The 17,176-nt window shown below is 38.0% G+C and overlaps 1 protein-coding gene across 3 annotated transcripts in view; it reads left to right on the top strand.

Moving 5' to 3' along the window:
* Positions 1-17,176, top strand: part of LOC134753256 (oxysterol-binding protein-related protein 8) — a 63,645-nt gene extending 46,469 nt beyond the window's left edge. The window contains exons 10-20 of one of the 3 annotated variants that reach the window (XM_063689083.1): positions 9,892-10,037; positions 10,632-10,810; positions 11,021-11,201; positions 11,916-12,012; positions 13,102-13,241; positions 13,786-13,842; positions 14,182-14,307; positions 15,235-15,375; positions 15,602-15,765; positions 15,925-16,098; positions 16,652-17,176. In XM_063689083.1, the coding sequence (XP_063545153.1) occupies positions 9,892-10,037; positions 10,632-10,810; positions 11,021-11,201; positions 11,916-12,012; positions 13,102-13,241; positions 13,786-13,842; positions 14,182-14,307; positions 15,235-15,375; positions 15,602-15,765; positions 15,925-16,098; positions 16,652-16,871 (1,625 nt within the window). In that variant the 3' untranslated portion in view covers positions 16,872-17,176. The remainder of the gene's footprint in view (positions 1-9,891; positions 10,038-10,631; positions 10,811-11,020; positions 11,202-11,915; positions 12,013-13,101; positions 13,242-13,785; positions 13,843-14,181; positions 14,308-15,234; positions 15,376-15,601; positions 15,766-15,924; positions 16,099-16,651) is intronic. The other 2 variants (XM_063689084.1, XM_063689086.1) reach the window with 2 other exon arrangements.

Genomic DNA, 17,176 nt, shown 5'->3' with positions numbered 1-17,176 from the left:
TAACTCGTGTGAAAAGCACCCAATCTAACTTTGGCACTCGAGCAGAACGAGTAATTAGTAATACTTCGTCAGAAATGGGTGCCTTTCTTCCCTTGGATAACAATCTATTCTTTGAGCAATATTGTTATCCGATGTCACTGTCATGAGCCATATTTGTTATTATCGTTATCATTATTTGAGGTTGCGGCTTATTTTGAAGGCCGTCTTATGTTAAGACTACGTTTACGTCATTGTACCCATATTGTTTAGTTTTAGTAACACTATATTCTACCGCGTTTCATCATCATCATATCAGCCAGAGTACGTCCACTGCTGGACATAGGCCCCCCAAAGAGTGCCACAATGACCGGTCCTGCGCCACCCAAATCCAGCGGCCTGTACCAGGTCATCAGTCCATCTTTTTTGGGGCGGGGGGGGGGGAGGGGTCTACCGACGCTGTACCTTCCGGTACGTGGTCGCCACTCGAGAACCTGGTCAGTGTCAAAAGTGGTACTTCTTCAATCAAAAACGTAAGATCGAATAACTCAAACTTGAATTGACCTACTTAGTTTGTATCATAACCTCGTGAGTCTATCTAATTTCAACCTTTCATGAAGCAAATAAAGTAGCATTTCTTTTGTTTCACTGCGTTGTAAAACAAACGAAATTCGTTCCAATTTACTTATAGCACAAGGTTCAAATTAAAAAACTCTATGGTGGGTCTTAGGAGGAGAACCAACTTACCACCGTGTGTACTGTGTGCGAATATTTAAATTTGATACTCGTACGCTTGTAACCTTCACTGTAACGGGCACACCGCATTGGGATCAAGTTTGTTTGAGCTTGACTAAGATAATAAAATAAGGTGGCCACGCTAAATGTACGATTTTACCTTACACATTTCTGCAAGGTTACATTAGTGATTTTAAATCTTAATAGGCATTGTTAAACTATTTGTTGCAAAATATGAAAATAAATATATTTATGACAAAAAAAGGTCTATATTTAAGGTTTTTAAAAAAAAATTGGCACTTTGTTACGTTAGTGAAGATAATTAACTAAATTTAAAATAACAAAGACATAAATTAGGATTTTGTTTTTAAGTAAAAAATTTTTTTTTGCATAACAGAGGGAAACTAGATTGAATAAAGTAGGTAACCGTTCTCATTTATTTAGCATCATGACATAAACATTGGACAATACATTGAAAAACACATATAACACAAACTAGATGCTAAACAGGATCCCCAAGCAGTACGCTGATTTAAAATCTACCTGGTACTTGAATTAAAACTAAGCTACAACTAAACTAAAACTAAAGGAGTGACAACACACACGTCAAACACAAATTACAGAATACCGACACAATGAAGAGGGAAACTACAAAGTAAAATAATAACGCCTTACTATATCCTCGTAAGGCCCACCATACAAAGTTTCCCTATTTTTAATTTGAACCTTGTTGTATAGAAGATTAGGGTGACTTTCGTTTGTTTTAGAAATCAATGAAACAAAAGAAATACTACTTAATTCAGTTAGTGTAAGGCTCAAATTAAATCGAAACTGAGTGTACATTGTAATGAACATTGGGGCTTCGAGGATATACGTTCAAGGCTTACCTACCAGTAAAAGTAACTTGTTTCCACTAGATAATATCAATAATATTAACCACAAAACGTGCCTATACATGTATTTAGCTCAAAGCACGTTGTATAGTCAGCAGTAGGAGTAGGTAAAACGGTGGGTCCAAAACGTTATTTTTTTGACGGCGTGGGGGGTATGTTGGACTCATCTCCCAGCTGTTTTGTACTGATAAAAAGGGCGAGAAGCCTACCATGTTAAATAATAAACCTGTTATTCATAAAACTTTGCAATCTCTATATAACACTGTATAATTTTGTCCTTTTCCCACCAACAGATTAGTCAAAAATGAGGGATAGGGACAAGCAATAGGCTTACCTACCAATAAAAGTAACTTGTTTCCACTAGATAATATCAATAATATTAACCACAGAACGTGCCTATACATGTATTTAGCTCATAGCATGTTGTATAGTCAGCAGTAGGAGTAGGTAAAACGGTGGGTCCAAAACGTTATTTTTTTGACGGCGTGGGGGGTATGTTGGACTCATCTCCCAGCTGTTTTGTACTGATAAAAAGGGCGAGAAGCCTACCATGTTAAATAATAAACCTGTTATTCATAAAACTTTGCAATCTCTATAAAACACTGTATAATTTTGTCCTTTTCCCACCAACAGATTAGTCAAAAATGAGGGATAGGGACAAGCAATTACTAACCGTTTGTTAGATTTGACAGATGTTTAAGCAAGCTCGGCCGTATTGCACCTTCCCATACAAACGTAGTTCCGCTCTCATTTTAAAACTACGTGTTGGATTGTAATGAAACTGCACATACAATGACATGAGGTATATCTACGTCTGTAATCAGTTTATATAGCTCCAGTTTATAAAACAAACGAAATAGAGCAAAAACAAAACTTAAACTCGCTGTATTTTTTTTACTATGGTATCTGAAGCTACATAAACTAATTACAGACATAGATATACCTTATCCTATTGTAAGTACAAAGTTTCAGAACAATCTAGCTAGTAGTTTTAAAATGAGAGCTTGCCGGAGACCCTAAAGAATAATGCCATAAAATGTTTCGTGGTCTAGTGTCTAGAACTCTAATCTACGAAGTACTATTATGATCGGTATTTGCTCCTATAATGCCACCCCGTAAAGCTGTTCCGAGCATTCAGTAAGCCGATAATATCTGAGCATCTGAAAATACTAAAATTCGTGACTTGAAGTATTTTCCGTCGTACACAATGTTAAGATAAGTTATCTTTAGATAAATAAGATAAATCAGTACAATCGTTGTGCTAATGTTATCTTAATCTTGACATGCAAAACAACAACGACTATAACTTAATTATGTAATAAAATAGGTAATATTAAAATTTTGTATAAATAACTATGAAATCCTCCTCCGTTTGCGACCTTTTTGCTAAGACGCCGCTGTCCGTCCGTCCGTCTGTCAGGAGGCTGTATTTTATGAACCGTGATAGATAGACAGTTGAAATTGTCACAGATATATTTCCGCCGCCGCTATAACAACAAATACTCAAAACAGAATAAAATAATACGCTGTCTGTTAGGTTAGTCTTAAGCCTGTAAGCTTATGTCTGTAAGCTTTGAATCATCGCCCTTTGACCGCGACCAAGTCGAAATAGATCAGACAATTATTGTCATTATCATTACATTAATTACAGCAGATTGTAATAATAGTTACACTCTGTACCGTTAGTTAATTGGTGTGAGTCGGGTCAGGCCTTGACTTATGTTTAATTGTGGTCGGGAGCGTGTCTCAGCTTGGAGTTAACCAATGCACTAGAATAACTACTATAGAAGTCTTGAGTAGATCTCAAAATTCAAATATTACGTAACGCAATTTTCTTTACAAAACAGTGCTCGGGGGAGGAGCACGTCAAATGCATACGTAACGTAAAAATAGCCATATCAGATAAACGTCAGTCCATACAAATCATACGATGTGTGTGTGTGTGTGACCATTGGTCATACAGTTTCCACAGAGGGGAACGCTAGTTAATGGCTACTTCGTGTGGTTATAAATATATGGATTCCTATTCAGCGGTGTAGAAATCAAACTGTTGTGTGTGGGGTTGTAGTCACCACAAATAAAATAAATAAAAATTATTTAATTCTGACTAAAAATCCATATTTTGTTAGTAATACTTAAACTAGGGAACCTATAAACTAGGTGTTAGTCTAATTACAACATTTACTATATTTGTGTATATTTGGCCAAACGTTTGTTTGGGGGTCGGAATGGGGTTTATACTTAGTATAGATAGTGTATATTTTCTAGTTAGTTTTAGTGTTTTTGTTTAGTTTTTATGTAAGTGTTTGTTTTAGTTTTTAATATCTGATAATGGTTATAATCTTATATGTGAAATCTATAAAATTAAGAGTAAAAGTAGACATAATATCGAAAACAAATACCTACTTACTATACTTCATTAGTTTTCTTACTTTCTATATCCTCCAAGCCTATTTATAAGTAATATGCGAAGAGCTACGGGTGGGGTATATTTATGGAGAAAGGATAACTTTCAGTCATATTCGACGTTTTCAATCAAAAGGTACCACATTGTCACTTACCATAAGGACGAAATTAGATTGTATCTTTATACTGGTATATATAAGCCCAGGGGATGGTACGGAGGGTTCTCGGGGATGGAAAAGCAGAAGACCGTGCGTTCAGTAGATAGGTTTATTACCGGACTGACAAGTGACAGTGACATTACAATAAGGCCGGCGCCAGAGGGCGCGCGGGGAGACTTAACCCTACCCACCAATATACATACATAACATATACGAACAATCTGTCAGAGCATCCTTATGGCAAGCCACAATGTGGTACCTTTTGATTGAAAACGACACATATGTGTCAGATAAGTAAACCCCGTTATCTAACGCTCAGTTTGGGGGCAAGCTAAAATAGTGATGTTGCTTCACATATAATTAGTCGATTCAAAGAGTTATTTGTCAAAATAAAATTCTTCTTTTGTGAAAATTGAAGTCATTACAATTCGACGTGGAGATATTATGCTTTTATGCTATTATTAATTAATTAATTAATTATGAATATACAATAATAAATAATAAATGTCTTTCATTTCATAATAATTAAAAAAAAAAACACTATAGCAGAGCTCTGTTAAGTATGAATCCGATCTTTTGATATGTTATTGAGTGAGTATTGAAATCAACTTCATTATTTATCGATTCAGATTAGCAAAGATAGATATAACTCCGTAATAGATGGATACAGTCTAAGGAAAAAACGTGCCTCGAAAATCAAGAAAATTTGATTCTCGTTCAGAGGGCGCTACTAGCTTTGGCCTACTGTCGTATAGATGGCGTTGACGGTTTCGTTTGTTATTTAACAATTTTAACGCATATCAGTGAAAGAACATGGGTCAAAATCATAAAAATAATTAATGCAAATAAAAAAAAATCATTTTCCATATTTAAATACATTTTATCGTATTTTTAAAAATCTTCATTTTTAGTTTTAAAGTGTGTCGACAGATGGCAGTGAATTTACTGGGGTTACAAAATTTACTATGACAGTACCGCTCTAGTATAAGTTACCCTATGAGATTAGTGAAACTGCCCCATCACTTGCCCCTAAACTGAGCGGTAGATAACGGGGTTTACAGATAAGTGTCAATGGGGTTGGCAACTGTCAAAGGTTTGCAGAGATGGCGCCATCATAGTTTGCACCTTTTTCTATGAGATTTGGCTTAAAGGGCTGGCATCCAGGGCATTAAAAAAAAACAAAAATTTGTCACTATTCTAGGGATTGACAGGGCAAGCTCTGCTGGTGCCATCTGCTAAACACTTCGACCGGCCAACCCCATTGTAGTGCAATTACGCTTTAAGCTAGAATCAGTCCGATTTGTGAAAATGATGTGATTCTTTCATTTCTTTCGGCGAATGTATGTGATTTGTAAGGGGGAAATTCAAGGGGCTGGTGGGGGGAACGGCGCCACTTTTAAGCCTGGCAACATCGAGTTTCTTGATTCCTAGGAACACCACTACAAGGATCAGAAGTCAAACTACGGTCTAATAATTAGCCTCATGCATGAAGTTTATATTTGAACGAAATATGTTTTATTCGGATGTTTGTTACCGTTATATCAGGTTACAAATGCATTTCCATTTTTAAATTACCATTTAATTACTTAAAATTATAAATAAAAAGTACAAAAATTTGCCCGCGAAAAGCTAGTGAGCGAAACGCTCGAAACGCCACGTGACGTCACGCGTTCGACAGATTAGTGTCATTAGTAGCAAACGTCAGTTGGGCCGCCTAACGTGTGACGTCATCACGCTCTGTCGAATTCGCGCCAAAAATTATGAGCGTTTCAACCGCTCAAAAATTTTCAACATTTTAAATATTGTTTAATAAAATAACGTTAAGGTTTACAAAAGTATTTTTATCATTTCCGGTGTTCCAACGATATAAATTATGAATCCAAAAATAAAAATAAATTCATGCATGGAGCTAATTATACGTCAGTGTTCTAGAGATCCTGGTGTATTATATCAGTAAAATTAAACAACGGGTATTTTTTATACCTACAGTATCAATTACACATTAATAAATAAACAATGCAACTCTAACCTAAATTCCAATCGAAACACACGTGCAAACTGCACATTGCAACGACATTGAGATCAAATTACTAGCAACAGTTCTAAAACGCACTATGCTTTTGTATTTTAATAGTCAGTTATGACCTTTACGTTATGTTATATGTTTATGTCAACATAGCGTAGCTAATGGGTATGACATGACATCCTGGTGTTTTGTATCAGTTAAAGAGGGTTTACTGATGTTTCGGCGAAAATGACTTGACAAAATTTCAGTTCCCAAACTATTTATCCCATATTTTTAGTTGGGCGAAATTTCATTTCTCAAATTTACATAATCCAACCTAACCTAACGCAACCTAGTACGTCATTTTCATTTCGCAAGTATGGGGTTGAGAAATGAAATGGTTGCGAAGTAAGGTTATGCCAACGATTCGTTTGCCAAATGAAACTTTGGCGAAAAGTTGGTTGCCAAGGAGGAAAACTTGCCAAAAGGAAGTAAACCGTTAAAGAGCACTGGACTCGAGTTGACCAATATAAATAAAAACCTGCCAAGTGCGAGTCGGACTAGTCGATCCTAGGAACGCAAACCCTAGGGTTCCGTACATTACACAATTTAAACAATGTATTTTTTATGTGAAACGTGAGTGAAAAGTCTTATAAAAACCCGTAGGGGTCGGATCAAAACTAAGTAATTAAGTCAGACTCACGCTTGACTGCACTTTTCTAATAGGTTTTCCTGTGATCTATAGGTAAAGATCTATTTTGTGTATTTTTTTCAAATTTTTTGACCCAGTAGTTTCGGGGATTAAAGGGGGGGAATGGTCATTTTTTGCCTTTTTTCTTGAATAACTTCTAAGCTGTTTATCTTAATATTATAAAAAAAAATTTGAAATTCTCACAATGAGCCCTTTAATTTGATATGTAACACGATATAGTTTGAAAAACTTTATTTTTTAATTTTCTCATTTACGAGTGGCCCCCGTGTCTAAAATTCATTTGTTTACGTTACATGTCCGTTTTTGGGTCACAAACTTACATATGGAAGAATTTTGTAATTAGTATTTCTTGTATATGTACACCAAATTTCAACTTAATTGGTCCAGTAGTTTTGGAGAGAATAGGCTGTGACAGACGGACAGGCAGACAGACAGACGCACGAGTGATCCTATAGGGGTTCCGTTTTTTCCTTTTGTGGTACCGAACCCTAATAAAATTTACTTCATTAAAAATATCCAAAAATAAAACAATCACTTAAATACCTAAATAGTACTTAAATACTGTTAATATACACAAACATACTATAGTTTCACCTTTAATTTTATTAATAAACTAGGTATTGCATATTGGGGCCTTGCCAAGATGGAAACGAAACGCTATCTGTCTCTATCGGACTACAATGGAAAAGTGATAGGGCTTCCACTCGCAACTAGTCCTAGTTGGTAAGAGCCGAACGCTCGGCTAGCAAAGGTAACACAGTCCCAATTTGACATCATTAGTGGCTACGCTATCATGTGATAAGGTGTAGGTTTCATTGTGATTTATGACAATGATGGGCCTATTTTCAATTACGGAGATATGTTTACAAATTTAGAAAAAAACACAATGTTTTACTATGTTTTTCATATAGCTTGGGTACCGTAACCCAACAGCTGACATCCACATATAATTTATAACCTTAACACGCAAAATTGTATTGCGATAACAGCTAAAAGCTATGTGAAAATTACTACAGCAAGCTTCTCTATCTATCCTTTATACGATCCAGCCACTTTTTGACAAATAATATGTGTAACAGTTAAATCCTATTTGACAGTGTTTTGACGCTATTATGTGTGCGTTGAGTGATTTTATATCAAATGCTCGATTAAATACGATTCTGTCGGTATAATAATGTAATGTGCTTTATTGAAGATGAACAATAAGGGAATACTCTTCTATGCGTTTGATTTTGACATGATGTCGTATTGAAAGCGTACCACGAATATGAGGAACGAGATTCATCAGAAAAGCGGTACAGAAAAAGCTACAGAATCACAAAAAAGCGGATCCTAGCAAAACCTACAGAATCAACAGAAACGCGGATCCTAGCAAAAGCTACAGAATACAGAATCAACAGAAAAGCGGATCCTAGGAAAAGCTTTAGAATCACCAGAAAAGCGGATCCTAGCAAAACCTACAGAATTATCAGAAAAGTGGATCCTAGCAAAAACTATAACGTTAAAGAAGATTGAATCGTCAACCAATGACATACACAACAAAATGGAGCACGGATTAGACGTACTTCTGACCGAAAGAATGAAGGACAAGGGCCGTAGAAGATCCAGCATCTTCTCTCTTCTTAAAGGCCAGAAGAAGCTTTCAAGGCAGTTTTCTGTGCCCGCGGTGTTCCCCATAAAGTATGACGATAGCATTTTAACGGATTTGAGGAAAGAGGATGGTACTGCCGCTGTTTTGTCTAACTTTAGAAAGGACAGTATTGTGGAGGGCAGTAATGATGTGACGGATTTTAGAAATGGAGGTGAGTTGGCGTATGTATACATACGCCATTTAAAAATAATAGGGGGCAATATGTTAAATCGATCTAATCCTATATTAAATTTAACTTGAATAGAAGACTAAACCACCGATTATTAAATAGTTACTAACTAAACACAAACTCATACATAAAATAATGTTTCATTGAATATGAATTAAAACTTAGGATGTAAAACGGCGCCTTTTGCTCACTATTTTTAAAACAAAAACAATTTTGTCGATATTCTCAAATATTAGGTTTTATTGCAACAAAAATTCTTCTTATGGATATTGCTCGTTTTTTTAAAGCTGATAACATGTTAATTTTATACAAGGATTCCCATTCTTTTGACCACGGGGTGTATGTGCAATCGATAACACGTCATATTTCAGAAAAATAATTAAATAGCGACTAAATAAGGTTAAGTTAAAAAAACAGTTTTTAAATATAAAATAATTACAAACCCCGAAAAATAACGTCGACAATCACATACTAAAAATCATCAAATTCTGGATTCAAATTTTCCGACATTTAAACTTAAATGCATGATTAAGATTTGACCACTAAGATTTAGACTAAGATTTTAAGGTTTGATTTTTTCTTTTGATTCTGTGAGCTGTCCAATGCTTTGTAATACATTTGGCAACAATATGCATTTAAGGGTTAAGGGATTTCTTTGTGATCGACAGTCAGTGGCTGATCAGTTTTAAAGCAACTACATTTTTGAAAAACTCGCGATGCATCTTAGGTATATTAATATAATTATAGTGTTCATCAAACCTATAGAATCGTTTACACAAAATGTTCATAATTATAATAACCTTCATAGTGTTGAGTTTGATGCTAATTTTGGTGTGGTAATTGCTAAGTCATGTTTAGCATCTTTTACGAGAATAGAGTTGCATAAACTATCATTAACACTAAATTTTCTTTAGGACGATTCGATTTAAAATTTTTTTAGTAAGTTGATATGATTGTTTGTGCCATAAAAACAATCGAAAATATTAGCAGTATGAGTATAAGCTAGTGTGTTGTTGATGTAACATTTCAAGATGCTTCTTTTAACATCTGATGGTTCCTTTTTTCTTCTGTTGGCGAGACGTATATTTTATATAATACTACCGTATATTCCATCTTTTTATTCTGATACCTAACTTTAGTATAGCTAGCCGTAGACCGTATCGCTACCTGCACCTATTCTCAACAGAGCTAGCGGGCGCGGCGTCCGACACTGACAGCGAGGCGTCGCGGACGATGCCGGAACCGGAGCCGCGGCGCGGCGCGGCGCAGCGCAACGCGGTGGAGCGCATCGAGTCGCTCTACGTGGAAGATCCGGATAGAGAGACGGGCGCGGTAAGTCACTATACCAGTGTTCTTATTATGTCAGATACAGACGATGCTACAACTGGAAACGCGGCGGCCTGACAGAAAGACGAGCACGGTGGGTAATCAAGCAAAATCACAGACTTGGAAGGCAGTAGAAAACAGAGCATTCTAAGCTGCGCTTTGCTCTAGCTACTATATGGGTAAAATAGTTAAGTCAGTGTGAGCATTCTTCATATTCATATATTTGAGTATTCATAATAATTCGTATTACATGTCACAATATTATTTAAAAGAAATTATTTACAAATTATGATTTGTAATGTAACTACCTAATGTAACATTTTACATAATAATATGAAAATAAAAATAAATTAAATCTATGTTTATGAACTTATTAAAGCTCCATAAACTCATTAAAGCTATAAAAAGTGTGCTCGATAAGCCATCGTTTCAGTTGCATTTTAAAGGTCGTTAATGACGACGCATTCATGACATGACTTGGCAGTCGGTTGTACACAGTCGGCCCCATCCTTCTAAGTTCTCGCTGTGTGCTAATGATTCGTATTATCCACAGCCACAAGCTTTACTTTTAAATTTATTCGTATTATCTTGGATTACTAGGCTGGCGAGCTGGTAGAAGAAGTGGCAGAAGAGAACAAGTCCCTCCTGTGGTTTCTGCTGAAGCAAGTGCGGCCAGGAATGGACCTGAGCAAAGTCGTACTACCCACCTTCATCTTGGAGCCGCGATCTTTCCTCGACAAGTTGTCCGACAACTATTACCACGCGGACATATTGGCAGAGTAAGTAGAAAATAAATTCATTTTGGGACCCCATAATATGATGCTATATCCATAAATAAAAGTTACATGACCGTGGTAGGTCAAGTAGTAAAAAATATGTTTTTTGCGTCTTAAACAGCAATTATTCGTTGGTAAAATGACCCCATAATATGATGCTCGTCTCAAGTCGTCAAGAATACTTTATCACTTTTTTTTTTTTTTCCTTTCCAGAGCACAACACGTCGAAGACCCGTACGCCCGTTTCAAGCTGGTCCTGCGCTGGTACCTATCTGGGTTGTACCGCAAGCCGAAAGGGCTTAAAAAACCCTATAACCCTGTGTTGGGGGAAACCTTCAGATGCTGCTGGAAGCATCCAGACAGCAGGACTAACACGTACTACGTAGCTGAACAGGTCAGTTTAGGATACGCTTTGCAAAATACACAACGTACTTTCTGTATTCTCTCTTTTGATTACTCATACTCATTTATTAATAATATAATTACATATTACTCGTCTACTTGATAGGGTTCCGTACCCAAAGGGTAAAAACGGGACCCTATTACTAAGACTCCACTGTCCGTCTGTCTGTCTGTCACCAGGCTGTATCTCATGAACCGTGACAGCCAGACAGTTGAAATTTTCACAGATGATGTATTTCTGTTGCCGCTATAACAACAAATACTAAAAAGTACGGAACCCACTTAGCCGGTATTTTTTTAAAGTTATGTAGGAACTAACTTCTGTCCGGCGTAACTTGGCTGCCTGGATTGATTATGATGTTGATGATCGATATATACAGACAAACAGAGTTACTTTCGTGTTTATAATATAAGTAGGAACCTGCGTACGTTGCAGGTCAAACATAATGAAATACAGATGTAGTGTATAATTTTAATTTCCATCGTTTTTTTACGGAAATGTACTTCTTTCGTTTAAGTCAGTCTCGGTAGAAAAAGTACTGATGTTGACATCACAAATACGAACGCTTCCGAGAAAAAACGATGGAAACCAATTATGTACTATATCTGTAACACACTTTAGATCGTCATTTTAAATCGTTGTGAATTTCACATTATAAGTTTTTTTTAAATCTGACGTACTTTTAACAATAATATTATTTTGCAGGTGTCTCACCACCCGCCTGTGTCAGCTTTCTACGTGTCTAACAGGAAAGAAGGTTTCGTCATAGAGGGAAGCTTATTAGCAAGATCCAAATTTTATGGTGAGTGAAAATATTAATTAGAACTTGATTATTTAAACAAAACAACTGAGCAAAAGAAAGAAACCGGCCAAGTGCGAGTCGGACTTGCGCACGAAGGGTTCCGTACCATTACGGAAAAAACAGCAAAAAAATCACGTTTGTTGTACGGGAGCCCCATTTAAATATGTATATTATTCTGTTTTTAGTATTTGTTGTTATAGCGGCAACAGAAATACATCATCTGTGAAAATTTCAACTGTCTAGCTATCACGGTTCATGAGATACAGCCTGGTGACAGACAGAAAGACGGACAGACGGACGGACAGCGGAGTCTTAGTAATAGGGTCCCGTTTTTACCCTTTGGGTACGGAACCCTAAAAAACTGAAAACTTTGCTAGCTCGTCCTGAACATGGGCTTCGGATACCAGAAACATGAAATAAACAATATTTCGTTTTGATCTTAGCTTGAGACAGTTGAGACAGATCATATTGGACTTATAAAAAAACAGCAATTTAGAAAGGTTAATACAAAAAATACACTCCTAGTTGACCCTAAGACCTCACTTCGCTCGGTCGGCCATTGATTTACATAAGTCAGTAAAATTGTACATTTAAAACTTTCGCGGTTTGAACACATATTAAATCACATTTAGAAACGGGTCTATCGCGAATTTATTTTGTTACCTTTATTTACCGACGTTTCGACACAGTTCCGTTCCTAAATGTGATTTAATATGTTGTCAGTAGTTGTTAAAAAAGGTGTGCATTTAATATTTCTTTACTTAAATAATCAATTAAATAGATTAAGGGCCGGTTGCACCAAACTGTCTGTCACCGTTAAAGCGTTCGCTAAATTTTATTGTATGGAAAGTTTCATAGTAAACCGCCGCGGCGCGCCGGGTGACGTTGAACAGTCTGTCAAGTGCGGATGGTGCAACTGGCACTAAGAAGAGTATTTATTTAAATACATAGAAAACATCAATTAATCAGGAACAAATGTCCGTGTTTATCACACAAATAAATGCCGTTCCCAGGATTTGAACCCGGGGCCATCGGCTTTATAGGCAGGTTGATTTTTAAAATTAATTAATATAATTATGTTTATTTCAGGTAACTCGACGTCGGCCATCTTGGAGGGCTGCGCGCGCGTGCGCCTGCTGCCGTGGGGGGAGAGCTACGTCACCACGGCGCCCTACGCGCACTGCAAGGGCATCGTCATAGGAACACTCAGTATGGAGCTGGGGGGGAAGGTTAGTCTGTTTTTCTATTATTCAAATATACAGTTTCGTCACTTACATACTAAAAATATGGCAGGCCATTGATATACACAAGGAACAGAAATGGCCCAAAAATTGATCCTTGAGGTACACCCATCGTCTCTTCACCCTTAACATTAAAGAAATGACTCCCAATTTATTGCTAAACTTTGATTTATGTCTACTAATATGGTTTAAAGATCTAAGATAAATACTCTTACACGAGGCCTTTAATGTGATAAAAATACATTTACCCACTTTAGAATATGGCTTACACGATCAAAAGCTTTAGAAAGATCCTGAATGACAAAAAGTGATTAGTTCATACAGAACAGAACAAAATTTTCTTTGGGACCAATATGAAAATCGCTTCAGCCGCTCTGAGCTGTGGTTATGAGAACTGCGATCATCACGTGTCATTCAGGAGCGTGTCCCAATGATGATGGAAGGTTCTCGAGCTACGCTTAGTATTTAAAAAGGTAGATTGTTTCGTTGTTATTCTTAATTATTTATAATATTATATTGTTTGTGATTTTAGGTGCACGTCATGTGTGAGAGCACCGGTTATAGTGCAGACATCGAATTTAAATTAAGGGTAAGTGACAATATTATTACAAAACTTCTGAGGCGTGCTAAGATGTTAGTTCGTTTTTAGGGTTCCGTACCCAAACGGTAAAAACGGGACCCTATTACTAAGATTCCATTGTCCGAAATTTTCACAGATGATGTATTTCTGTTGCCGCTATAACAACAAATACTAAAAACAGAATAAAATAAATATTTAAGTGGGGCTTCCATACAACAAACGTGATTTTTTTTGCGGTTTTTTGGATAATGGTACGGAACCCTTCGTGAGCTTGAGTCCGACTTGCACTTGGCCGGTTTTTTAATAATTAAAATCGCCATTTATTAACATTATACTACTTTATTCCAGTCGTTCCTGGGCGGTTCGGAGCAGACGAACCTAATATCGGGCCGCATCAAAAGGGGGAAGGACACCATTGCGACGGTGGAGGGTTACTGGGACGGCAGGATCGACATCCGGGACAAGAGGACGGGGGTGAGAATATTAACTAATCCGTACTAATATCATCTTCCTCGCGTTGTCCCGGCTTTTGCCACGGCAACTAATCCCGAGAATTGGCGTAGGCACTAGTTTTTACGAAAGCGATTCCGTAATCCGTAGTAATATGTACCTTTAAAAAGTTGGCAATAGCCAATAACCATCAAATTGACGTGACTTAAACCGGTGCCGAAACGAAGTGCAGACCTAACGGCTAGAGGCTCGTTGATGTCTTTCGTTTAGGCTTTGTCTTGTGTCCGCGGCAACATGTGATTGATCAAATTCATTATAGTTCACTAAATTGTTGAAAGTAGCCGTAGCCTATGGACGCCTGCAACACCAGAGATATTACATGCGCGTTGCCGACCCTTTAAAAACCTGTACACTCCTTTTTAGAAGAACCCCATACTGTAGTCCCTCGGGAAAACCTCGGCAGGGAGCTCATTCCACAGCCGAAGCGTACGCGGGAGGAAATTCCTCTTAAACCGCACAGTACGCGACCATTCAGGTGCTAGGGTGTGAGGATGAACGCCCTGCCGATGGCGAGCGGTGCGGTGATAGAAAGCGGCCGTTGGCATCATGTCAAACAATTCTTCAGAGCACAGCCCATTGTACAGGCGGTAGAACACACACAAGGAGGCAAAGTCTCTCCTTAGACTTAAAGGTTCAATACAAAGGTTCAAGGTAGTTGATTTTGGAGCTCCATAAAGAAAAGAATCGATATGAAGCCTTAATTGAAACACTACAACGCAGTACAAAAAAGTACTTCAGTAGTCCATCCGCGCACTTAAAACTTTTATAAGGCACAGGGAATATATTTTCCACATGATTTTGAACTTTGTTTCAAAGTGACAGGGTTCAATTTTGCAAAATTTCTGACACCCTTTATGCCTTATAAAAGATTAATAGGCAATATTATTTCAGGAAGAAGCGACTCTTCTCGACGTGGCCGTCCTGAAGGAACAACGGCTGACCCGCTACCTTATGAAGTTAGAAAACCAGCAGGACTTCGAGTCCCAGCGACTCTGGCTGCGAGTCTCCGAGGCCATACACAACGAGGACCAGGTACTTACTCAACCGACGGAGCAGCGGCTGACCTGTACATGAAGCTAGACAACCAGCAGGACTTCGAGTCCCAGCGACTCTGGCTGCGAGTCTCCGAGGCCATACACAACGAGGACCAGGTACTTACTCAACCGACGGAGCAGCGGCTGACCTGTACATGAAGCTAGACAACCAGCAGGACTTCGAGTCCCAGCGACTCTGTCTTAATTTTTGTGTTTGTGTCCAGGTGGCAGCGACAGAACAGAAGACAATAATAGAGGAGGCGCAGCGTGCGCGAAGCCGCGCTACCATCGCGCCGTGGGTTCCGCGCTTCTTCCACAAGGAGAGCCACGTGGTCTGTCCCGACGGGGTCCAGGACCAGGGCTGGCGGTACAACCACTCCAACACGAGGTCAATAACGCTAATACTGACTACCCATAGAACCTAGCCTCTGACAAAATATTTTATACCAAAATATTTTGTATATACTGACGTTCACGAGGCTTCATGATACATTCCTTTGCTTGCTTTCCATAACCTTAAATTAATACCTTGTTCCCTTCCTCACAGCCCCTGGCAGCCGTCCGAAGTATTCGAATACGAAGAAGACTTCGTAATCACCACAGCGATGGGCAGCACGAGCTCGATCCGCCCCGAGCGACTCGAGCGGCACGAGCGACTCGAGCGACGCGACCGATCCGACTCGGACTCGCGACAGGAGATCGCCACGAGATCCAAGCATGCGTGAGTACTTAAAGATTGATTTGATTGACTTTTTTTCTACAGTCAGGGGCATAAATATATATACATTCCCAGTTTCAAAAATATGTGTACGCTCTTACACCTTAGACAATAACATCGTGTTCACATATTTTTGAGCCATTTGTCTGGATCGATATTTTTGCTTTCGACTGTACAGGTAAGGCAAATAGAACAGTCATTAGGGGTCCATTCTGAAACGAGGGCTGTAAACTCGTTGGAAAGTTTGGCGATCTAAAACACGTCTCAAAAATTTCATAAAATGTCTTTCAGAAATCACGTTTTTTTTATTTTTAGATTGGTGTTTATACCCCTTTTTTTTTTTAAATTAGAATTTCTCTAACCTCAAAACTAGTGGTAATTTACGTTTTCTTTCGAAATGCGAGGGGTTCCTATATCTAATATTGCAGTACAAATTCAAATTTAACATTTTGAATTTTTAAATATGAAATATTGCGCCCGCTACGTGCACCCGCGCCAGGTAACGGAGACCCTTAAGCGTACTTTACTCTATAAAAATCATCTCACCTCTCTCCAGACGAACACTAAAGCAGACCCTCAACTCTCTCGACACAACTCTCAGAGAGCAGAGCGTGACACTGGAGCGCCTCACTCGCGCCGTAGAGCAACTCGACCGGAGACCACAGTCCACCGCCAGACTGCCCAGCGCCGGCTACAGCTGGGACCTGTTCTCTGGGTTCGTGATAGCCATGGTGCTGCAGGCGGTACTTAGCTGGATGTTTTATAACAAAGACTGAATTCTGCTTTGAATTTTCTGTGGACACAGATGGTAATACCAAATTGGTGTTGATTCGTTTTGTTTGCGTTAGAAAATGGGTATAAATATTGACGTTTTATTATTTAAAAACGCTTTGAAAAAAAAATTGTATTACTTATGAAACCAAAATAATGAAAATGATCATATATTTATCCATACTATCCATACTAATATTATAAATGCGAAAGTCTGTCTGTTTGTCTGTCTGTCTGTGTGTTCCCTCTTCACGCTTAAACCGCTGAATCGATTTAGATGAAATTTGGCATAGAGATAGGTTGAGTCCCT

Source organism: Cydia strobilella, chromosome 26 (genome assembly GCF_947568885.1).
Source record: "Cydia strobilella chromosome 26, ilCydStro3.1, whole genome shotgun sequence".
In the NCBI taxonomy this organism is placed as follows: domain Eukaryota; kingdom Metazoa; phylum Arthropoda; class Insecta; order Lepidoptera; family Tortricidae; genus Cydia; species Cydia strobilella.
This window is presented reverse-complemented; position numbering and strand designations above follow the sequence as displayed.